The sequence below is a fragment of the Fundulus heteroclitus genome, chromosome 21 (assembly GCF_011125445.2).
Source record: "Fundulus heteroclitus isolate FHET01 chromosome 21, MU-UCD_Fhet_4.1, whole genome shotgun sequence".
In the NCBI taxonomy this organism is placed as follows: Eukaryota; Metazoa; Chordata; class Actinopteri; order Cyprinodontiformes; family Fundulidae; genus Fundulus; species Fundulus heteroclitus.
Window position 1 is genome coordinate 11,879,939 of NC_046381.1, and position 25,140 is coordinate 11,905,078.

The window sequence follows — 25,140 nt, forward strand, 5'->3', positions numbered from 1 at the left end:
GATCAGTTCTCAGGCATCAGTCTAGTTTTGTTGCAGGGGTATTAGCAATATAATGCTCCATAACCACTGCTGCCTAGAAATAAGAAAGGAAAATTAGAGGATTAAATTAAAGAAGCAAATATATTGAAAGGCTAATATTCATTTACATCGATGATTGCAAAGCAGTTTGTAAAACAAAACGTTTTTTGAAGACTTCTATTATCATCAGAAGTGGCTGCCTGTGACATTTGTTGTGTACACTGAAAATTATGCTTTGTAAACAGAACTTTGATTATTGCTCAACTCCCCTTCTGTTTCCTACTTTTCAGTACAACTCATAATAGTAATGATACACGTCTAATTGTACTTTAAATCATTATTACAAACTAATCATCCTTTATATCATCACTGTTATCTATACATTTACACATCGCATTATATCCAATCAGTCAGGCTATCTAAATGTTTACAAACTCTTGCTTTAGCCCCACACAGTACAGTTCTTTATCTGTTTAGTTTGGCGCTCTGAGACTGTCTGCAGTTTGTGAATCAGTTTAGAAACGCTATCCGCCGCTGACACAGCAAGAGACTGAAGCGGCTCTGTGCACATAAAGCAAACAGCCAACCCGTATGACCAGAGGCTTAAGACCACGATGGAAAATAAGTCTGCGTGTTGGAGTTAGCTGCCTTCGTCAGGGCCTCTCGCATTGGTCTGGTCTGGTTGCTTATTTTTCATGTTGCTTTATTTACAAAGCAGGGACTTGTTTATGTTTTACAACAAAATCTGTATATTATATGGATATCTTGACATGTTTTTTTTAGAATACTTTAGAGTGCCTTCATAGGTTTGGGATTCACCAATAATGACTTAAATCTTCCTGAAAATGGCTCCATCGTTGGGACAGGAAAGCATAGAAGTGCTCCAGAGTTTAGAGAAAGTCAAGATATTCTTCATGGGCGGTCACACTTTCAGAATAAGAGGTCGTTCGGGTTTTAAAACGCCCTGTAGATCACCCTCGCAAAGACCTTATGCAGGCTGTGCAAACTTCAACTTTCCATTTGTTGTCACTGCTAGGCATGAACCCTTTGTTACAGTACTCTTTGAGCAGTTGTTTTTATCCAGCTCATGAAGCACGCTCACGTCTGCACACACAAGCGTCACACCCGAGTCACACATTGTTTTCCTCCCTGCAATAATCTGTCCTGGCGTGCTTGAATAAAACAGACAAAGACAACACTGCGCAAAGAGGTGCGCAGTGAAGAACTGTCCCTGAGGTATTTTAAAGAACTTGCATCAGGTTCTTTTGACATGTCTTGGCTTCTAGGTGTAACCTATGAGTCATACCTTGATGAAACAATAGCTTGTTTGTTTGACAGGAATGAAAATGGATTGGATTCAGATCTGCATGTGACAGCTTCCTGCACAGCGTTATCAAACAAAGCATATTGCAAATCCTGAGCTTTTATTACTATTTGTATTCTTGATTTCTGTTCTACTGGTTAACTTTTACTTCTCTGAAACAGGCTTACCCAGTCTAGTAATAGAAAATGCCGTTGCTTGTGTTTGGTTCTGCATTAATCTAAACTAGGCTATATTGTGTTTACTGTTGCAGCTGTATGTCTGGATGTTAGGTAATCTGGCTAAAAGGTTTAATTTTTCTTGATGAAAACAGAATTTACACTGCAGACCGCATATAAACATCTTAATGTAGAATGCGTGTTCATATAGATTAGTAGAATTAATGCAGAGATTGTGACGGTACCAAAGGAACTTTTGCTTAAACTGTTGCTTGGATTGTTGATGGGATCACATTGCATGTGGTCTTCTAGAATAACCAGATATTTGATTGTAATCCTTAGTTTTGCTAACTAAATCTCAAAAGTAGTTTCCTCATTAAAGAAAGCATGTCTCAGTTTTCTACATTATCCTTTGGTGCTCTTTTAAGGTGGCTTGGCTAACGAACTTTGACAATGATTAGCTCGTTGGTTAAACGGACACAGCTTGACAGATCTTGTTGCAAATTGACCAACTGCATACCAGCCCTAGAGGTGCATTTTTTAAGAAAGCCACAGTTTTGTCTTCAGTGTACAAGTGAACTGAGTTTGAGGTTTTTTTGTTGTTTTTTTTGTGGAGCAATGAATCTTTAGTCATTGATGAACAAGATACAGATAAAAATACTAGCAGAATAGTGGCTGAATTATTTTTATTGGATGTGTTGGTATTTCTTAGTATTGCAAATTTGATCTTGTTCTCGAGGTGGCAAGAACAAGAATAAAGTTTGTTTTGGCTCTGGCTATGCATACTTCAGTTTCCAAACTCCTTTAAAGACCCGCCCACTGTAGTATACTACAAGTGGGCGTTCAAAACCCCGCCGTCTTGTCTGTGAATATTCAAGATTGTGGAAATTTGACAGACAACACAACACCACAATGACAGAGTGCAGTTTCCAAATTCATGAAGGAAGATGAGGGAGAAAAGAAAATGTTTGACCCGGAAGAGGAAAAAGATTCCTTATTGTTATTTACGATTGCTGAAGATATGGGAAACACAAGTGAACTCAGGGGGCATGTTTGACCGCTTAATACCACCAAAGTTGAACAGGGTGAATACAGTGTCTTAGTTCGACAGATGCGTAAGACATTTCTGCTTTTCAAACTTAAACAAGCTCATTGAAATCCTGACCAATCCTGACTAATCAAGGTCCTTCAATCTTATCATAGAATTTGTGAAGGTGACAAACAACGAAGGAGAGCAAAGTAGTTTATCAGCCACTTTCTATGTTTCAGCCTAACAAAACATTTATTTTTTATGGCAATAGTCAGTAGACTACCTATTCAGCTTTTAAGCAGCTGTTAAATACTTGGTACAACTTTGTTTTGCATGAATGCTGTGTTAAGTTTGCCATTGCTTGCACCTCAGCTAAGCTGGTATGATGTTGGTATATTTGGACACATGCTGTTTTATAGTAGGCTACATAAGGGCTCTCTGTCAAATACACCAGGAATATATTATTAAACAGCTTTTAATGCATTTTTTATATTCTAAACAAACGGCCTTAAAATCCAAGGGAAAAAAGTGAGACTAAGGGAGTAGCCAATGGCAAATAAAAAAACCGAGGTTAGGTATGCAAAGACTACTATTAGCCAAAGACAAAGTGCTACGCTAGTAACAGTATTGGCTGTCTATACATCAAAACAAGGAAATACAGAAAAGTTCACTTTTAAACTAGATGATAATAATTGTCTGCTAAAAGATTAACATTTCTTAACATTTAGCAAAACTTTTACACATCACTTAGATCTGCTCTTATTGGTAAATTACTTATTCTCCAAGTCTTATTATATAGATTTCAAATGGTAAAACGCTGGTAATGCCATTGTTAAATGATAGGGAATCATTGTATTGTACAGATGTTTTGCTGGGTTATCGACATGAAAAAGTAATAATGATTACTTTTTGGACTTTTTCAGATGCACAGCGAGATGGCGCATGCCACCCGTGATGGTCAGCACCCTCTAAGACATCCACCTATGGGTCCTCCGTTACACCATTCCCTGCAGGGATCACTACCACCTACAGCCCTGTCTATGCCGCCATCCCCCTCCCGAATCCCATTTGGCTCACGACAGAACTCCGCTCCTGGGAGCGCCACCATCCCAAGGGACCGGATATCTAATGTCAGTCCTTCAGCCCGCTCCAACTCTCCTTGCCCCAGTGCCATACTGGAGAGGCGGGACGTAAAGCCAGATCAAGACTTGGGTGGGAAAAGTCACACTCTAACCAGGGGGAGTGAGGGGATGTACGCAGATCCGTACCAACTCCAAGAGGGAAGAATCAGCATTGGTCATGGGCCGCATGCCGTCCCTGGACTTGATGGTCCAGAACATGGCATGGGGGGATTTCACCGTGCCTCCATCCGCTCTGCAAGCTCTTACAGTGGGTCCAGTCCAACAGACTCTGTGGATCACCCATCTCTGTACAGGCAGAAGTCCCGAAACAGCCAACTGCCTACATTGGGTTCCAAGACTCCTCCTCCATCCCCTCACAGGATGACTGAGGTACGGATGATTGATATCCACAGCATGCCTCCTCATGGTGTTGCCCTGGAGAGAGGCTCACCAGTGCGTCAGTCCTTCAGGAAGGAGGAGGTTGCAGGAGCCAAACCCAGGAACAGCATGGGATCTCCTGTGATCCCAGATCCTCAGGGTCTCTCTCAAGGGCCCAATCCGGCTCCAACTGACCAGGAGACACGGTAAGCGCCCAGAGGCTGGATGTTGCAGACATTTGGCATGGGCTTTTTATTATTCGGATTGAAGCATTGCATGAGAGCATGGACTAATTCTGCATCACCCGTTTTACTTTCATTAGAAACTGCTGTGCTCCTCTGCCTGGTTTATGTCTCTAATTCATCATCCACAACTAAAGCCCAGTATAACCTGTGTTCTCATTGTTTTTCAACTTTAAGGTCTGCAAATTAATTTAAGCAGACTAATCCATCTGTCTATACAAAACAAATGTTCCGAACGTTTTTTTACAATGTGTGCTCAGATTCTGAAGTTAATGTACCCAGTGCTAACAAGAAAAAAGATTGTTCCATCAACAGTCATTAGGCTTGGTCTGCAAAGTAATTGAAGGACCTGTGTTTGGTTATTTCTCCTCTAAATGAATGAGTGAATAAACATAGGGGAAAGTTGAGGTGGCTTCTTTGCTTCTTCACTATCATGGTGTCCTCAAGAACGGTATGCATATGAAAAACCCAGGAAAATATGGACCCGGTCCAATAAGTAAAGGAACTCTGTCAGTTAAAAAGATCAGAGGTGACCTCCTGGGAAACTTATACATCTTTATTAGAAAGGCTCTGGGGATATTCAAAAAGAGTTGATGGATTTAATAGGAACATATTGAGGTTAACCTTCAAAACCAACTCAGCTGCTATGTGATTTATTCATGTGTAATAGAGACTGTAGTTAGGACTTGACCGTCTGACTATCTATTGTCCGTAGCAGTCGTAACCACAATAAGCTCCGTGTCCTTAACTGGCCCCACATTCTCCTTTACCGTAAACATTTGGAGCAGAAGACAAAAGTTGCTCACTTTTCCAAGCACTTTGCTTGCCAAACAATTGTGTTCTTTCCTCTGGTGCTTTGGGGTTCTTCGTACAGTATTATTTTTCAGTTTGCATTTTCATCCTGTTTTTGATGGCCACCACAGTTGTTTTTATTCAAAAAGAGTAAAACAACTAATGTGTTTAGCCTGGGTGTGAACCTTTATGCTCTTTTCTTCTATAGTGCCATGTGTTCAGCGTATTGCTTTTGGATCGGGAATCAAGTTTCTTATGCTTGAGCATTTTTGTATTTATTTATAGACTGCTGTTGCATTTATTTAATGCAACATACATAAAAAAAAAAATATATATATATATATATATATATATATATATATATATATATATATATATATATATATATATATATATATATATAATATGTCCTAAATATTAGGATCATGGGGGATATTTCTATCAACTGTTATGTTTTTCTTCTTGTTTTGCTTCTTTAACATATGTGACTTTAAATAAGTGGAAGCTACATCTGAAATAGGGCTGTTTTATGTGAGCCAGTACAGGTCTAATTAGAAAAATCCTCTGTGTGCATATTCCAGTGCAAACATTAAACTAAACCTTATGCCTAATATGAGAAAAACTATAGGAATGTGTTAAAATGCTGTAATTGTAGTTTTTTTTTTTTAAGTTTTTTAGGATAAATTAAATAAGATTATGACCAGTTGTGGTCAATTTGGATTATATTCTAATTAAAAGGAAATAAAAAGGGCTTTCTGAGTTTCAAGTTGAATTAAAAATTCTAATTTAGTCACGATAAAACCCATTCATTAATTTATTGTTTATACTGACTTATCCCCTCTTATGTGTAACTGGCTGGTGCCTAGCTGCTGTCTTTGTGTGGAAGGCAGGGCTGCAACCTGGACTGGACATGTTGTGTCCATGAAAAACCATAAAAAACTACACTTTTCCAAAGCAGCAGCATCTTATAGATCATTCCCTCCGTGTGTCAATCTCTCTAAATGTTGATACAAGAACAAATAAAATATAGTTTCAGAAAAATTACACCTTTTCCTTTATTAGCTAGATTGTGGCCGTTTAAGATTTTCTTATTTATTTACAATTAGTGTTGTTTCTTTAGCGTTGACAGAAAAGTACACAAGACTTTAAAATCAACAAATAACAGCTGAATACTTTATTATATCAACTATCTTTAGCCACACTCAAACATTTATTTTCTCTTCTGTACCACTTAGTAATTTTTACAAGCAATTTGTTCAAGTGTTAGGTTATGGATTGCTGTCACACATTAAACAATATAAATGTATTTGTGAGATATTTATCACAAAAATTACAGCAACAAAAAGCTAGAATAATAATTGCAGAAATTACTCGTTTTAGGTAAAGGAATTTAAATCATCAAAGCTTACAGAAAATATATTATATAAAACAACAGTTTTGCTTAGTTAGCTTTATCAACCTTTTTAGTCTTTTAGATTCTTAGATTAAAGTCGCTGTTTTCATTATATTCATTCAAAATCCATTCATCTATCGGTTTTATTCAGTTGTTTAGGGTGATTGATGGGGATTGGAGCCAGCAGTTGCTTCAAGAGGAGGGGGTTCGGCCTGGCGAGGCTGTCAGCCAATCACAGGGCAAGCACAGAAATACATAGTCTATTATAGTCTAAAATAAAGAAAATTACAGATCTGACTCTCTTTAAATGTTTGTTGAAGAATATCCCCCATGCTTCTAGTACTGGACATTTTTTTCACCATAGTAACTCAATTTCACCATGAGCAAAAATTGAAGACAGTGTCAAATTTGCTATAACTTCATTATATATGAAGACATATATATATATTCATATAAGCAGTCAAAAATGTTTTTTAAATCAGCATTAAAAGCAACTGATTCTCAGTAAATTTTCAGCAAAGAAACAACTACAACAAAAACAACACACAATTCTGTTAAGGGCGTTCACAGTGAGCTTCTATTTGTCTTAGTGGAAGATGTAATATCCGTAGCATTTTCTAATGTTTCTGCAGAGAGCGAATGAAGTTTATGGAGCAACAGATTAACAGCTTGACTGGTCTTGTTCATCATGTACTTTTAAAGGCCCCAAACCCTAGTGGCAACAAGGAGTCTCAAAGGTAAGCGAGCCCGTTATAGGAGGGAGTGAAACCCAGGAGAAAATAGCAATAATTACTCATTCAGTAAAAAAGAGGAAGGATCAATGATATGAATAAATAAGACTGATTTTAAAGTCCATGTACTGGCTTTGTTTACGGTTTTTATCTGGCTGCATTTAGACTCTTTGCATTTTGATCTTCTGTTTTTTTTTTTAATGCGTACTTGACAATTAGCTGAAAAACGCCTGCGACTGCGGTGAATTTGCTATGACATGAAGCTTAACATCATTAACACCACTTTGCCCTCTGGTTTAACCTGTCATACTTTGTTTTAATGTCTTCATCATTTCTAATATTGCCCTGAAAACCTGAATAGTTGCTTTTTTGGGGGGTGTATCAAAATCCTGCTCTAATGGTTTTTTCTGCCTGCAGCGAGAGACCACCAAAGACTTCATCTCCAGCCCACAGTGCACCTAGTTCAGGTTAGTATTATTGTAATCCCTGTTAACCTTGTGTTTTTTCTTTCTCTTTCTAGCTTTTAATGACAAAATGTCTTGTGCAGACAAGCCCACACGTTGGCGTCTGTCAACAGGCTTCAATGAGCAGAGTGGAGGAGATTGAAAAAAAAAAAAATTATTTTGCTTGTCATCGGCTCACATTTCCTCACAATACATCCAGTTTAATTTGAGTTAAGAGGCAGGATCCAGCAGAGCTCACACCAGCCCCTCAATGCAATACTTAAAGTAAGATGCTATTAGTTTCTAAGCTTGCCAAGATGATTCAGTGATCCAATCTGTGCTCTGCGACGCCATGCCACCTGATCTGGGTTGAAGAAAAGATTCACAATCCCCAACACCGGTGGCGGAGCAAAACATGCCACTGTTTGTGTGCCTGAAACGTTCATCCGAAGACAAAAACGTTACTGTGTCTGGCTTTCTGTTGCGATGTTCAACAGATCTAAACCAAATCTGTTCTCTGTATCAGCATAACAGTACTTCAAGAATACATCACAGTCCTGCGTGGGTCCCTTCTTAGATGGGTGTTGTGTCTTGAAGGCTCAAAACAAAAGCAGCAAAAGCAGTTTGAATTGTAACTTGTTTTTCAGGTCAGGGCATCTGTGAGGTGGACGCATGAAAGATCTTCAGGATAATGCAGATTAAAGTTTTTTTAACCGCCTCACGGTCTGTTGCTCCTATTGACAGATTTCTGAAGTTAATGGTACCCAAAGAAGCTTTTGTTTCACTTTACTGCAAATGTTTTGAAGTAAGGATTATTCTGTTTTCAATTAAACAAAGAAATGTTGATTTGTTTAACATCCAATATTGTCAATGAGGACATATTTTAGTTTTTAGGCAAGAAAGTTTGAAAGGATCATTCAACCTATACATGGCTGTTCATGTCCCGTCTCTGTCATTGAAGGTCTTCCAGCTGCCTTACTCCTTTTAAAATGTTGTAGAGAAGAAGAACAAAGCCTATATTTTACCAATTTCCAATTTGATGATAAGACTAAAAAACTTGTTACTTTTGTCATTCAATTGAGTAAATTCAGTACAATTATAACATGAAAAAACAGAAAAACTGTTGAAACCTGCATTTATTGTTATATGTATATATTTAAAACCTTAGTTGGTTTGCTATCATTTCTAGTTTTTTAGAGCCGTTGTGGCTCGATGAGCCACTTCCAGCTCTGGAGACGTAGGTTGTTGGCCCCGTGATCTAAAGAGATGGTCCAAGAGGAATAGTCAAACATCTTTCTCTATGTGTGCTCCAGCTGTGTGAAAAGTCTCGGTTTTCCCCTTGTGGCAAACTGTGGTAACCATGATTACATGTCAAAATTAAAGATCTTTACCTGCAATTTTTGTCACCACTCAGTGCTCATGTAAAAGACTCTGATTTTGAAAGATTGAAGAAAGTTTTCCAGGTTTTATAAATGTACCATTTTTGTGGTCTGCTGGTTTATTTGGGCTCATTTTGAATGGTAAATGCTTGCCCAGAAATCCTAAAAATGTTTTAAAACGCTTTTTCTTCTTAGCCCCAAGTGGATCTACTATCTTGGCCCCTAAATCCAGTTCAGCCCCACCAGACAAGAACTTATCTCCACTCAAAGTGAACCTCCTGCACTTCAGGAACAATGTTTCGGACCTGAAGATGCAGCTCTATCAGATGAGACAGCTGCAGGCAAGGACTCCATTTCCCCTTTTACCTGATTTTTACTCTTTCAGTTACATTTCTGACTTGCACTTGCTTGCATGTATCTACTAAGATACATGCATCTTAAAAGCTCCACGCTGGTTTGCTCATCTCTGGGGCCCTCTCATATCTTGTTTCACTGTGTACATCCCCTCCAGGTCCAGAACCAGGAGGTTTTACGTGTGCAGCTGAAGCAGGCAGAGCAGGAAATTAGCATTAAACTCACAGAGGCCATTCGGCGGATGGAAGACCCTGTCCAGAGGCAGAGAGCTTTGGTAGAGGAGGACAGGCACAAGTACTTGGGTCTAGAGGAGCGTGTCCTCATGCAGCTCAGGTAAGAATTAAAAATTACATAAATCAAAACTTACATTTCAACACCTCAAAATAAAATATTTGCAAATTCCTTACTTACTTAACAGAATATATGACAATTTGTTAAATAAATTAAAAATTTTTTTTAAATCTGATGTTTACAAAAGAAACAGTGCCTTGCAAAGTGTTAATATAGGGCTGTAGGTGGTAGTGATCCCTGCAGGGGATGGTGTAACGGAGGACCCATAGGTGGATGTCTTAGAGGGTGCTGAACACTTATATATATATATGTATGTTAGGATGACCCAGATCTAAATCTAATTAAGAATCGTTGGTAACACACAAAAACTGTTGTTCATAGATGGTTTCCATCCAGACACGCTCCTAAAGCTCTGCAGCCGTAATTGGAGCTAGAGATGGTTGTAGAAAGTTTTGACTCAGAGTGGCTGAATATGAAAGCACTTCCTGTTCTCTTCACAGTTAATCTCTACTGTGTCTTGGTCACATAAAGTTCCATTAAAATACACTGAATATTGTTGCAAAATGTGCTCAGTGGCTTTGCACCACATTATCTCACTGAAATGCTGCACTTTTCATAATCCGGTCCGGACGCTTAGCTTGGAAAAATCAGCTCCTTCTAGAAGATTAGGTTAAAACCAGAGGCCATCGAGTCTTTCAGGGCTACAGCTTCCAGGTTGCAGAACAACCTGCCAGGAGTGACAGTTTTAAAATCTTCTCTTGAAATGCACATCTTTTCCTTGTGTTTTAAACCTAGTTCAGCTGTTCTTCTGTATTATGTGTTATTTCATTGCGTTTTCCATTATTTTGATGTATTTACGTATTGTGGTCAGTTGTGCAACTTTTGCACATTTCGGCACTGTAACTCACGGCTTGTTAGTGCTACGTTCAGTTAATATTAGCTATAACGAATTAGAAAAAAATGAACCGCAAACGTTTAAACGATTTCCTCCACGTTCTAATTCTGTAAAAAAAAGAAATAGGGTTGAGGAGACAGAGAAATCACAGTGTTTTTAAGGTGTAACGTTGAAATCCTGAGATAGACTGTATAAATATGAACAAGATCTTTAGATTCTTCTGCCTTGTGGAGGCTTTAAATCGTGTTTTTATTTTTTGCATGATGAATCAGATTTAAATTCCTTATGGAAGCCATTAACAGCACATCCTCAGAGCTAGAGCTGAATCATCCATGAGCATCTGGCATCCCATAGAAGTGCTTTAGTGTACTGGGCAGAGGTAAGGCTACCTTCCAGACAGCATCTTTTTCAGGGAACACATGGATATTTCAGCAAGAAAAGCTCAGACCACTTCCTGCAGACATGCAAACATACAACTCTGATAAAGATGTGAAGGTGCTACAGTAGCTGAGCTGATACCTTGTCACTGGAAACATAAGGGAAACACTGAGCAGTGAAGCCTTGTTTTAAAAGCCTCCCTGCAGCGAGCAGACACACCCATGCAGCTCCAGTCAGTGCTGCTCCATTTATAGGAAATTCCCCAAAAGGTTTTGTCTTCATCAGCTTACCTGAGCCGTTCAGTCCTGCACTTTCAGACAAGCCACACCCTCCAAATCCTCCGCAGCTCGCAGGTTTATACAGGCAAGCCCTGCCTGCGCTTCTGAGACTGCAGCCTAGAACAATAGGGTAATTACTGACTACCCCGCTCTTATTTTAATTCACTTGCCTCGTCACGCCAACAGGGATCTCTAATTAAATCCTTTTTATTTGGATGTGTATACAAGGCAAGGTCAAACAGTGCTGAATTAAATCAACAGAGTGCCTTGCAAACATATTCATGCCTCTTGAACTTCTCCACTTTTTGTCATGTTATATCTGCAAACCCCAATGTATTGTAATGGCAATTTATGTAATGGACTGACATAAAGTGGTGCATAATGATACAGAGTTATGAAAAGTACAGGCAAGGACTCCATTTCCCTTTTACCAGAGTTATAAAATAACTAACTGCCTTCATAAGTGTTGCAAGTCTGCCATCTGCGGTCAGTATAATCTTAGTTTAGATACCGTTCTTCTGGTAGGGCATAGGGGAACATCAGTGAACAAAAAGCATCACACAGACCAAGGAACACAGGAGGCGGGTCAAGGATGAAGTTGTGGAGAAGTTTAAAGCAGAGTTAGTTTGTAAAACAATATCGAAGCTTTGAGAATCTCACTGAGCGCCGTTTAATCCATAATCTGAGAACGGAAAGAGCCCGAAACCTCTGCAAACCTACCAGGACATGGCGGTCCACCTAAAACTGACAGACCGGGCAAGGAGAGCATTAATCAGAAAAGCAGCCGAGAGGCCCAAGGTAACCATAGAGGAGCTACAAAGCTCCGCACCTTTGGTCAGGGAGTGCGTTGACAGGATGACCGCATCTGGTTATTGCGAAGGAGTGGCAGGGAAAAGGCCATTGTTGTGAAAAAAGACATAAAAAAGTCCTATGTGACGTCATGTAGAGGACACAAACAGTTAGAAGAAGGAAGTCCGGTCAGATCAAAATTAGGCTTTTTGGCCGATATGCAAAGCCGGTAGAAGCTAGTGGTTTTACATAGCATTTAACTGTGGACTTAAATGCATATTAACGCTGTACTTTTTCAGATTTTTATTCACCAATTTCCATTCACTGCATCATTATACCCTTTTTTGTTTTGAGCTGTCTCATATAATTCAAATAAACTCATGTAAAGTTTGTGGTTGTCATGTGACAAAATGTGAGAAGTTCATCGGGTTATACGTTTATTTTTATTTCATATGTATTTTATATTAATTTACTGCACTTCCAGTGGCAGTAGTTTATGCCTTTTTTTTTTTTTTAAAAAAGGTGCTGGATTGGGTGTCTAATATCTGTGGTATCAAGCCAATTGTTAGAGAGCAAAACATGAGTACTGTCCCTTTAAATAAGTTGTGGTCGTTAGGACTGTGCTGCTTTGGGGTGAGTGGGAAACAACGTTTTGAAACTACCACACTCTGAACAGCAGCGCTATCGCTATGACTTACATTTTCAAATATTAAACAATTTAAAAGCTTTTGAAAATAAAGTTATGGGTCCTGTAAAAGAATAACTCACCATGGTGTCAGTATAAAAGGTGGAATATATGAGAGGAGGCAAAAAGCTATGAAAGAAAGGAAAAATGTTAGGCACAGAAAAATGCAGATCATGACGAAGCCTTGATACAGAAGAGAAATCTGTTTTGCCTCTCCCCACCTAGAATTTCCATGACCCCCCCTTCACCAGCTGGCCTTGGCGTAGCCGGGCATTCAACTCGCTGTCCCCATTGGGGAGCTCCATAGAAAGAGTGCGTCTCAAGGGTACCTGACCACAATGAAGCTCCATTTTAGCAGTTCTCATGCAAACCAACTCGTCACACAATGTTATCATTCAGCACATGTCCCCTCGGATTTGGCGGCTTTCTTTAGGAGTTTGCTGGAATTGCTCGCCGAAACTTTTTTCAACGTGAGGAGTAGCCCTCTTGCAAATAACTGAGTAGCCCTCAGTCAGTGAGGAAACATTTTTTTGGTTTTTGGGATTGGACACAATAAAGTCGAGTCTAAGCAACACATATCCTGTGGAAATCAGATCTAATGCTGGTTCATTCCGAACACGTTGTAGACACAATGTACTATTTCCTTCTCTAAGGATCATGTCATCACTCTCACCTCTGCTCCCCATGTATGAATCCTTAGATAAATTATTGCACTCTGCCCCCTGGTGTTTACAAAGAGCATCTACTACACAATGATTCATCTTTTTAGTTTGCAGAAGTGAACTGCAGAAACTTGCATTGTCCCTTTTTTTTTATTTATTTATTTATTCGAACATGATACAAATATAAAAATAAAATAGTGCACAGTAACAAGAAGTGCATAAGAAAGAAGAGAAAATACAGATTTTTGTTTCAGTTAACATATCATGCTCAAAACGGGGTAGGAAGAAGTGAGAACTTATAAACTCCTACCCCTAAACACTTGAGACTTTAGAGTTCTACTGTCATTAGAAAAAAAAAAATCAAAATCAAAGTGGCAGTTTGAAGTAACAGTTACTAATATTTACCTATACATTTTCCCATTTTATGCTGGTTTATCTTTCTAAACCCTTACACCAAGTTATTATCTTCAATACACACCTTATTGCTTTCTGTCCCCATGTGTATATCTATTGAAAATTACCTCTTTGTACCTTCTTTTGAATTGTGTTAAACTATTGCTTTGTTTTAAATCTTCATGTAACTTATTCCATAACTTTACACCTTTAATTGAAATACAGAAGCTTTTCCTTGTTGTTCTAAAATTGCGGATCTTGAAGATTGAGTGACCCCTTAAGTTATACCCCCCTTCTCTTTCAGAAAACGTGCTCTGTATGTGCTCAGGTAACAACTTCTTTGATACCTTGAACATAAATTGAGCCATTTTAAATTCTACAAGGTCGTCAAATTTGAGAATTCTGGATATTATGAAGAGCGGGTTTGTGTGCTCATAATAACCGACATTATGGATGATTCTAATGGCTCGTTTCTGTAGGACGGTTACCGGATGTAAAGAGCTCTTGTAATTAACTCCCCACACTTCACAGCAATATGATAAATATGGTAAAATCAGAGAGTTATATAGAGTATGAAGTGATTTAGCATTCAATACATGTCTAGCTCTGGCCAATATGGATATACTTCTACTGAGTTTACTCTGTAAATGTTGAATATGAGGTTTCCAACTGATTTTGTCATCTATTATTAAACCGAGGAACTTATTAGCAAAAACCCTTTCTAGAGTTACGTCCTCTATTTGAACTTGAATTTCAATATTTTTATAACTGTTCCCAAAGACCATGAATTTCGTCTTGTCCAAATTTAGGGATAATTTGTTATGGTCAAACCATATCTTTAACTTACTAATCTCTGAAGTGACTGTTGAGAGAAGATGCTCTAAATTATCTCCTGAGGCTAGAATATTTGTGTCATCAGCGAATAAGATAAATTTTAATGCATTGGACACTTTACTGATATCATTTATATAAAGATTAAATAAAATTGGTCCCAATACTGATCCTTGTGGTACTCCACAGACAGTCTCCTGCCAATCAGATTCCACATCTCCCAATTTCACAAATTGTTTCCGGCTCTTTAAATAACTCCTCATCCAGTCAGAAACTACTCCCCTAATTCCATAGCGTTCTAATTTTTTAAGTAGGATTTCATGATTTATTGTATCAAAAGCTTTCTTTAAATCTATAAATATCCCTACTGCCAGTTTCTTACTATCTATTGCGTTGGTTATTTCTTCTATTAAGTCAGTTACGGCCAGCGATGTTGACCGGTTTGCTCTGAATCCATATTGACTGCTGATAAGTAGCGAATGTTTTTCTATGAATTGTTCCAGTCTTTTCTTAAAGAGTTTTTCCAGGATTTTAGAAAATTGTGGGAGAAGAGAAACAGGCCTGTAGTTAGTGAAGAGGTGTTTGTTGCCAGTTTTATACATTGGTTTGACCTTCGCTATTTTCATTTTGTTGGGAAATGATCCTGTTTGAAATGATAAATTGCAAATATAAGTTAGTGGTTTAGAGATTCCTTTAATTACTATTTTAATAGTTTTCATGTCCAGATCATCACAGTCAGTGGAAGTCTTATTTGTACAGTTATTCACAATGTTTATGATTTCTTCTTCTAGTACAGGGTTGAGATATAAGGAGCTGGGATTATTCTCAATTAGATATTGCTGAGTTGCAGTTTTTGTAGTCGGTATTTTTTCTGCTAGTTGAGGTCCTATATTAACAAAAAATCTATTAAATTTATTGACGACACTTTTCAAATCAGTTATATTCTGTTCATTATCTATAAAATAGTCTGGATATTTGTTATTGTTAACTTTTCTAATGACTCTATTTAAAATATTCCATGTTTCCTTAATGTTGTTTTTATTCCTATCCAGTAATTTATAATAATAGTCCTTTTTACATGTTTTTATAATATTAGTTAACTTATTTTTATATTTCTTATATTTGTTTTCTGATTCAGACGTTCTATGTTTTAGAAATTCTCTATAAAGTTTGTTTTTCTTTTTACATGCCTTTTGTATTCCTTTTGTGATCCACTGTTCATTTTTTTGATTGCTTTTCCTGTTATATTGTTTGATTGGGCAGTGCTTGTTATATAATATTTTAAATATTTTTAAAAATTCATCATATGCTGAATTCACATCATTCATTTTATATATTAATCTCCAATCATAGGCCAACAACTCGGCTTCTAGAGCTCTTAGTGTCTCTTCAGACGTAACCCGTTTGTAATGCGTCTCTATTTTTTGATTGTCTGTTTTGCACTTACAGTCGTAGACTATGAACACTGGTAAGTGATCGGTTATGTCATTCATTAATATTCCACTAGTTAAATTATTTTCCAGCACATTTGTAAAAATATTATCAATTAAGGTAGCGCAGTGCGATGTAATGCGACTGGGCCTGGTGATTTTAGGATACAAGCTTAAACTGAACATGGTGTTAATAAATTCTTCAGTCATTCTATGTCTATTTGGATTGAGAAGGTCAATATTGAAATCCCCACAGAAAAATATTATTTTTTGATTAATTGTTATAAATTTTTCTTCTATCCAGTTGTTGAATACTTCAATGTTTGATCCAGGGGCTCTATAAATGCAACTCACTAAGACATTTTTCCTTTTTTCCATGAGTATTTCTATAGTCACACATTCAAACATGTTGTCCATCACAGTTGACATTGTTTCAATCAACTTATAATTAATCTTCTTATCAACATATAAAGCTACTCCTCCTCCATTTTTGTTTTCTCTGTTCTTACAAACCATTTCATAACCATTGATTTCAAAGTCTATGCCCTTATCACTATTGAGCCAAGTTTCTGATAAGGCAATAACATTGAATGTCTGTGAAAGTTGTTGGAGGTATTGTTTGATGCTGTCAAAATTTGCATAGAGGCTTCTGCTATTAAAGTGAATTATTGACAGCTTTTGTTCCATTTTAATGCTGTTATTGAACTGATCATCACTGTAATAGTGACAACTATCATTGCTGACATTATAGAAGTTGTTATCAGGATCAATGTCAATTTCAATATCTTGCTGATGATAGTTTCTGTGTTGGAATACGGGTAGCTCTATATCCTCATAGGCCGTGATATGTTGCATGTTTCTCATTCAGAAGTGAACGTCAGCTATGTCTGGCTGTCTGTCATACATTGTTGGATAATTTAGGGGTACTAGTACGTGGATGGGTGATCAACTTATCATAACGTAGGTAAGCAATGTCCCCTCTTTGACGTGCTGCTTTTAAGTCCGGCATTAGTTCCGCCCTCCTTTTCCTTACTGCATCCGTGAAGTCTTCGTTAATAAAAATCTTAGATCCCTTAAGTGCCTTGGTGCTCTGCAGAATAGTTGATCTGTCCTTGTATCGTAAAAATTTGACAACAATGGGCCTGGGTCTGTCTCCTCTCTGTTTACCGGTGCGGTGAGCTCTCTCAATGTCAACCTTATGTTGAAAGTTTAGCTTTTCATTTAAAATAGTTTTCACTTTCTCCTCAGTCTCAGCCCAAGTCTCATTTGGTGATTCAGGAATTCCATCAAAAACCAAATTATTTCTTCTTGATTGCCCCTCAAGGTACTCCATTTTATCCGTGATAGTCATCATACCCTCACATACTTTAAATATGTCTGACTGCACCGTGTCATTTCGGTCCTTGTGCTTAGCACTTTCTACTTTAATGTCGTCAATGTCTTTCTGTGTAAATTGCAGACTGGTTTTAATGTCCTGTAGTTCTCGTGTCATTGCGTCCATTCTGGTGTTAGTAGTGTCCACAATGATTTTAACAAAACCCTTAAAATTGTCCTGTTGTTGTTGGAGTAACTCCATATACATTTGCTTTTGCTGGCTCAGCAACTCTTTGACTTGCGTGAGTGATACATAGTCCTCATCTTGTCTCCCGTCGGTCTTGGATCCTTTTGGAGGCATTATTTCGCTTCTTTTTGCCTGTCGCTTCCTTAAGGCTCCTGCTCAGCAGTTGGAGGCCACTGCGCTGTCTCTCTGTGAACACAGACACCTTGGGCCAGACGCGTTGTTCAAGCACAGCCGATCTCTCGCTGTTCAGCTAACTGTGGTGAGTAGCGGTACTTACGGACAAGGCAGAGTTTTACCTCTGCCTGTTGTCAATCCAACGCGTCGTTTTCCACTGGTTGTTTTCTCTGTTAGGTCGGTTAGCTGCCGGACGTTGGCCTCGTCCCGGTTAGCAGCCGTGATGTTAGTAAGCTAGCCGCAGCAAGCTAGCCGCACTGTCGCTCCCTCTGGTGTCGCCGCTCTTGGCTCACCGGTAACGTTGATTCACAAACTCCAGCTCTCGTGAAGCGAGACACGTAAGCGGGTCTCGCTAATGAACTGTGTTGATATAGGATAATATTTCTAATACATATATATATATATGGATGGATATATATATATATATATATATATATATATCCATCCATCCATTTTCCAAACCGCTTCTCCCTCATGGGGTCGCGGGGGGTGCTGGTGCCTATCTCCATTGTTCACTGGGCGAGAGGCGGGGTACACCCTGGACAGGTCGCCAGTCTGTTGCAAACTCCATGCAGAAAGACCCAGGGGTGTACTCGAACCCAGGACCTTCTTGCTGCAAGGCAACAGCGCTACCCACTGCGCCACTGTGCAGCCTACATATATATATATATATATATATATATATATATATATATATATATATATATATATATATATATATATATATATATATATATATATATATATATATATATATATATATATATATATATATATATATATATATATATATATATATATATATATATATATATTAATGAAAATTATTTGCTGTGTCTGCAGTGAGCTGGAGGAGTATGTAGGGTCTCTACAAAAGGATTCAGCAGCAACAACCAGGGTGGTGACCTTAAAGGATGTGGAGGAGGGAGCGGTGACCCTGAGGAAGGTGGGAGAGTCTCTGGCAGGCCTGAAAGGTAAGCTGATGGACAGGTATGTTTCTCTTAGGAAAAATACAACAAACATTGCAGTCCCTTTTAACCAAGTCCTACCATAAATAGTAAATGGCAGATGAGCTCTCGGTTTTACCAGCAGTTGTAGGACTAAAACGTTGCCAGGCAGTACCTTCGGATACCTGACCACTAAATGGAGGTTGACTTCCTTTGCTGAACAATCTTTTAAAATGTGGACTTAACCAAAAATGATTGATAATAGTTTGTTTAAATTAAAATGTGAGTATGTTGAATGGTCAAGCCATTCAGTCTGAAATTAACAAGACTGTTTTAAGTGTGCAGGGCATACATTATTTGGACTGAACTGAACTGTATGCAACTACATTTTAATCTGACTGTTGCCTTGATTAACAATTAGACTGAATTAGAGAGTATATAATTGAATTTGAATGGGAGGTATTCACTTCTCTTCTACTGAATTGAATTAAATAATTACTCTCTCTCTCTCGCTCTCTCTCTCTCTCTCTCTCTATATATATATATATATATATATATATATATATATATAAATTAAAATTTAATGGGTTCAGATTGAATATTACTGAACTTAACTTAACAGTTTTTTCGTTTAATAAGAAATAAAAATTTAACTAAACTGAGCTAAGATAAAAATCAAAGTGAATTGAACTGAACTGAATAGATTTAAAGAGAACTGAATTGTATCGTACTGATCAGTTTGAGCAAAATGTGTTAAATGTACTTTAATTTAATTGAATTAAATAAAGGAATCAAATTGTACTGATTGCAAATAATTAAGTAGAAATAAGCTAAAGTTATTTTTTACTAAAATTAACAGAATTAAACTGAATTTATTTTAAATTAACTGAATTTCATTCAGCTAAACTCAACGTAATAGTACTAAACTGCAAAGAATGGAGTTACATTGAATTAGATTAAACTGAATTCAGATGCACTGTGTTAAACTGAATTTAACTGAATTCCCATGACATATATTGTCATGCTAACCTGTTACATTGATCATTGTCTTTACTTTCCACCAAAAAGCCACGTAGATCATGTTATGTACATAGTAATATTTCTGTAATCAAAAAATATATAAACTCTGCATGGTTCTCATGTGTGTTACCACAGGAGAGTTCCCAGCCCTGCAAACCAGAATGCGAGCTGTGCTCAGAGTGGAAGTGGAGGCTGTCAAGTTTCTGAAGGAGGAGCCTCACAAACTCGACAGCATGCTAAAACGGGTCAAGAGCCTGACCGACACTCTCAGCAGCCTGAGAAGGTGGGAGGAAAACGCAGCTAAAGTAGGGATCGGGGTGAACAGGTGCTCCTGGAGTACTGGGGGGTGAGTGTGTGACGGGGCCAATTTAAGATTAAATCAAAGAGGCCTGTGCAGCGCTCCTGGCAGGAGCCTGATGTGGGAGATTTGCACAGTCTGATTATACTGCCTCCATGCCATCAAAGAGGTCATTCCGTGGGGACAGAGGAATCTGGGATCCAACTAGGTTTTCTTTTATCACCTTCACTGAACCGATAAGCGAGTTCATTTGGTGGGCATTGTAGCCCCTCATTTCCATTTTAATATTTCATACAGATACCAAACTCATTCCTGGGTTTGCTTGCCCATTATCTATATCGTTGAAGAAAACACATTTCTTGACATCCTAGTGTTTTTCATCTGCCTCCTGTATGCTCTGTATCGAATACTGTTTCACTCCCTCCGCAGATGTACATCTGAGGTTCCTCAGAAGGGCGCTGATGCTTCCACTAACGTCTCAGTGGGTAGCAGCCACGCAGCAGCTGCAGAAGCCACCGCAGAGGCCCCCCCAGCATCAGCATCAGCCCAGCTCGTCTCCTCCTTACCTACACCGGAGCCACAGAGCTCCACCGTCAGATCCGAGGTGATGCCCTCCTCCCCGGTGTTCATCCATCACGTCCAGAGTTCCCCGGTTCACATGCAGCAGTCCCAGCAGTCTGCAGCCCTCACGACTCAGCCCAGTCCTCCCATCACCCCCAGCACCACTCACACTCCCAGTCCCAACCCGAGTAAGCCTCAAGACCAAGAATACCCAAAGGGGGCCATCTCAGACCTCCCGAGTCCTGCCCGCCTGAAGAAGACTCGTGGGAATCTGGTGAATAATGGTAACGGTGCTCCTCACCAGGATCCCGTAATAGAGGAGCTCCAGACCACTAAGGAGAAAAGCAAAAGCAGAGTCTTGTCCATCGAGGTATATTTAGCTGTTTACTCAAGTTTTGCAAGTGCATTGCAAAAAATATTCACACACCTTAGACTTTTTCCTCATTTTGTCACATAACAACCTTAACCTTTGTAGTATTTTGTAGGGATTGTATGTGACAGACCAACATAAAGTAGTGCATAACTGTAAAGCAGAAGAAAGTAATTGAATTGATTGAATTTGAGTTTAAATTTGGAGCGCTTTTGTTTTCACCTTCTATTGCTCTGATACCCCTAAATAGGCTCTAGTGCAGCTGGCTGTTCACAGGCCTGTAATTTAATTTTAGCATAAGTACGGCTGTCCTTCACAGGGCTTAAATAAAAGAAAACTGATTAACAAATAGCACCAGGATGACATAGGAAAGTTCAGACTCCTAAGGTAAATGGAACGCAGCACTAGAATGAGCCGAAATGTCAATTTGTAGATGTGTAAAGCTAACATATAGTGATATACCCCAGATGGCTGGCAGCTGTAATTTTGACCAACTTTGTGTTGGTCTGTCACCTAAAATATACATAAAAGTGTATGCTTGTAAAATGACAAAATGCAAAAATGTTCAAGGGATTACAATACTTTTGCAGGGCACTTTATCTAGCCATCTACGTCTAGCTATCTAATCTAACCAGCTAAATGGTTTGATACCTTTTTGTTTTTTGAGAAATAACTTTTTTTTTTAAATCTTCTATATTTTTCTTTTAAAACTTGTAGGCAGCTGAGAAGGAATGGGAAGAGAGGAGGCAGAATATGGGTCATTATGATGGCAAAGATTTTGAGAAGATCCTTCAAGAGGCCCAGGCCAACATGATGAAGGGAATACCAAGCTTAGAGGTAGAGGAAAGGCAAATACTGCCCTCTGCTGGTATAGTGGAACAGAGAGACAGTCCCGTCCCTGTCGAGTCACCTTCAGGTACAAATCAAACGCCAGTGCTACTTCATTGTGTCATTTTATGCCTGTTATCCATTTAGCATTATTTATTTGTATGTGTTTTGCAGAGGAGCCTCAAGTAGACAAACCTGCCAAGAGGGGCTCTGATAAACTTCCCAAGCTTTTAATGGAAAAATCCATCAAGCCGACATCCTCAAAAACTGCCGTTAAGCCAGCAGCCAGTGACAATTTGACCAAACAGGGGTCTGACAAATCGAACAAGTCCCCACCACCGCCTCCTCCGAGAAAAACCTTCTCCAGCTCCAGCTCAGGCATGACTACTACGCGTTCTGGAGAGGTGGTCTACACAGGTCGGAGGGAGAGCCTCTCCTCCCAGGTCAGTATTAAGTAGTTAATGTCATGACATTCCACTAAGTATGGATCCAGAGATAGGCCTGCATTAAGGAGTTCATGTTAAGCTATTTACATCATTGTTTTAATTGGGATGGTCTAAAACTCCGTATTGTATTTCATTTAAAAGGCTTGTATTATAGTTTTTTGGGTTTTTTTCAGCCGTGTTTAGGCTTGTAGCTTAAAAAAACAATGTATCTATTTGACATCTTCATGTTAAAAAGGGTAAAGAAAACAATCAGTTGTGTGATTACAGTTAAGGATTTCCAGATGATGCTGTTACAGACACTATGTCTTCATTTATATATGATAAATGTTGTAGTGGGACTCCAATGGCTCTTTAAGATTAAAAATTCAAGTTTTGAAATTACTTATCTGCTTTTAAATCTAAGGAAATGCACATTTTGATATATCATTGTTTTATACCTAGAAGATTTTTAGGTTTATTGCTTTAAAACATGATTACATGTGCATTTTAAACTATAATAACAATTTTATTTACGTAAAAATCTAATATAAAATATTGCGCCCTCTTCAAGTTTTTGTCACCGTAATGCAGCATGGTTTCTTGCGTAATCAACTTTGAAGAATCCTTGCTGCCTTACATGAAGTAGTATAACTTACATGACTTCTCACAGGAGGTTGAGGAGGATGCTCCTCCTCCGTCCCCTCAGCCGAAGCCCACAAAGGTCCCTCCAGAGATCAAGCCAAAGCCCATCACACCTCCTCCTGTCACCGCTTCTGTCGAAAGAGAAGAGGAGGATGAAGGCGACAAGATCATGGCCGAGCTTCAGGTTAGATGCATATCCACACTCACACATGTCCTGGCAAACATGTAAGCAGGGTTGATTGATTTCTGCATATTGGGGGTCTTTTGCTTTTCGCTTCTTCCTGTGGTGGTTGATTTCGTTGGAAGTGGCAAAGGCTGGGTGCTGACGGATTGCCAAAATAAAGGATCCCCCTTGTCACCCGAAAACAGTCGGTACAGCTGCGGCTGTCGTGCATAAAGTCTTCACCCCGTCCTGAAAGTCGTTGTCCCCATGTCCTTTTGACTTGTCTCCCAACCTTCAGGTTTTCCAGAAGTGCACAGTTAAGGATCTAGGGATAAAAAATTCAGTCGAGCCCACCAATCGAATTGAGCCCCAAATCAAAGAGCTAAGACCAGGGAATTTGTTGCCCCTCAAAGAGAAAAAGGTAACACGCGTGCCGCCGAGCAGCTGCCCAACTAACTGCCTGCCTCCAACAGTAGTGTGATGCACTAACCGCCTGTGTCCTAACACTTCTACTACCCATGTGCTCTTGCTTTGGCTCCAGAGAAACCTATAGCAACTGTCTTCTCCAAACTCCCTTCCTTGCCGCCTTGTTTCCTTCCCTTGTTTGGTTCTGCTGGATTTCAAGGGCTTTTTTTTTCTTCTTTTTTTCTTTTTTCAGGATTAAGTCTGCATAAAATCGAGCTGGTGTGTCTTTTGTGTGACGTGTTTCAAGACTGACCAAATCAATAAAGGACCTGTAATGTACCTTGTATGTTATGGGCAATTAAACCGTCTTGTGTCTTTCTTTAAGGGTGTTTCTTCAGAAAAAAAAAACAATAGTATGTTAAGGAAGAAAAAAAAAGGACCTTAGTCAAATGGTTTCTTGACAATTCAACGAAACAACTTAAACTTACTTAAACCTCACATTTATAGACACAATGTGTTTTTGCAGACTTGGTTCACCAGAGGTCAGTCTGGCCACTTTGCATGCTCCTCTCCCTCACTTATCTTCTGAAGTATTTACTTCCCAATCTCTTTGTCTTTGCACAACTTCACCTCAATTTGCTTTCCCAAGCTTTCACGCCCTTATCCAATCCAACTCCAACTGCGCTGTTTATTATTCTGACAAAACTCTTTGTGAAGAATATGCACATGTTCCAGCCAAGACAAATGTAAAGGGTGAGTGGTGTGAAGTTATCAGTAACAGTTCATTTGTATGCAGTGGGAAGACCTAATATGTCCGTGAGGTTGTTGCAAAGCACATGAATCGCTAGAGTGGTGGAAGACTAACAAGCTAGTCAGACGGAGAACAAATAATCAGAGTAGACGTGGCAACATATGCCGGAGTATAAGAGAAAGCAGGTTTAAAAAAATCAATAATAAAGGAAGTGGTGGTGGTTTTCAAATCTTATAGATGGACTGTACCCCATACCAGATGGCAAATATGATTGCTTAAGCTGCCGAACATTTTCATTCATGAACGTGGAGAATTTCTTGAGTGGCTTATGTCTAGTTTGGTAAGTGTTAACGTGTCAGTGACCTACATGGAAGAAAACGCAGCTGCTATAACTGGCAACGGGATTTTTTTTATCTGTATTTCTGTGTGTTTACTTTCGATAAGTACTACCGGCCATGAGCTTCTTAAGCATGAGCATCTGAAAACCTACAATTCAGATGTTGGGCGACACTGTAAGCCTAAACTCAAAATGTTCCCAGCGTCCCTCAGACGATAAAATCGACAGTTACTGTCTAATGACGTTATTCAGACCCACAAGAAAAATACCTCAGGACACAGAAGGTGGAACAAAAGGATGTTCATTAACAATATTTACAAGAACGTTCGTACGGTTCAGAGGATTTTCTGTATTGAGGCTCCGGAGGTGTCTGAAAGAAGGAGAGGAGCAGTGAGATCCCGTGAGCAAATAATGACGAGCGGGAAGTATTATCAATAGACTTAGCCTAGACCCAACCCGAGCGCCGACCTGGTGATGTCTGAAAATACACAAACCAGTCTTCCTTCAGGAAATTTAACAGAGACCAAACTGATATGAGAGGATACGCTTTAGTGTTGAATCCTCCTGTGCTATTTTTTGGCAACTAGACTCTTTATCTTGGTAGTTCCTCTATTTTGTTATCGAGAATTTTAATAAAGACAGGTAAAAGATCAAATGTTTCATCTC

The 25,140-nt window shown here is 38.8% G+C and overlaps 1 protein-coding gene across 27 annotated transcripts in view; it reads left to right on the plus strand.

Moving 5' to 3' along the window:
* Positions 1 to 25,140, plus strand: part of si:ch211-285f17.1 (sickle tail protein) — a 175,262-nt gene that overhangs the window by 141,647 nt on the left and 8,475 nt on the right. For 20 of the 27 annotated variants that reach the window (XM_036125273.1, XM_036125264.1, XM_036125272.1 and 17 more), the window contains 12 exons: positions 3,451 to 4,232; positions 7,086 to 7,190; positions 7,602 to 7,651; positions 9,202 to 9,347; positions 9,518 to 9,693; positions 18,571 to 18,701; positions 19,830 to 19,977; positions 20,422 to 20,923; positions 21,641 to 21,839; positions 21,926 to 22,194; positions 22,847 to 23,002; positions 23,280 to 23,402. In XM_036125273.1, coding sequence (XP_035981166.1) covers positions 3,451 to 4,232; positions 7,086 to 7,190; positions 7,602 to 7,651; positions 9,202 to 9,347; positions 9,518 to 9,693; positions 18,571 to 18,701; positions 19,830 to 19,977; positions 20,422 to 20,923; positions 21,641 to 21,839; positions 21,926 to 22,194; positions 22,847 to 23,002; positions 23,280 to 23,402 — 2,787 coding nt within the window. Of the gene's footprint in view, positions 1 to 3,450; positions 4,233 to 7,085; positions 7,191 to 7,601; positions 7,652 to 9,201; positions 9,348 to 9,517; positions 9,694 to 18,570; positions 18,702 to 19,829; positions 19,978 to 20,421; positions 20,924 to 21,640; positions 21,840 to 21,925; positions 22,195 to 22,846; positions 23,003 to 23,279; positions 23,403 to 23,639; positions 23,754 to 25,140 lie in introns of those variants that run through there. The other 7 variants (XM_036125270.1, XM_036125271.1, XM_036125286.1 and 4 more) reach the window with 3 other exon arrangements.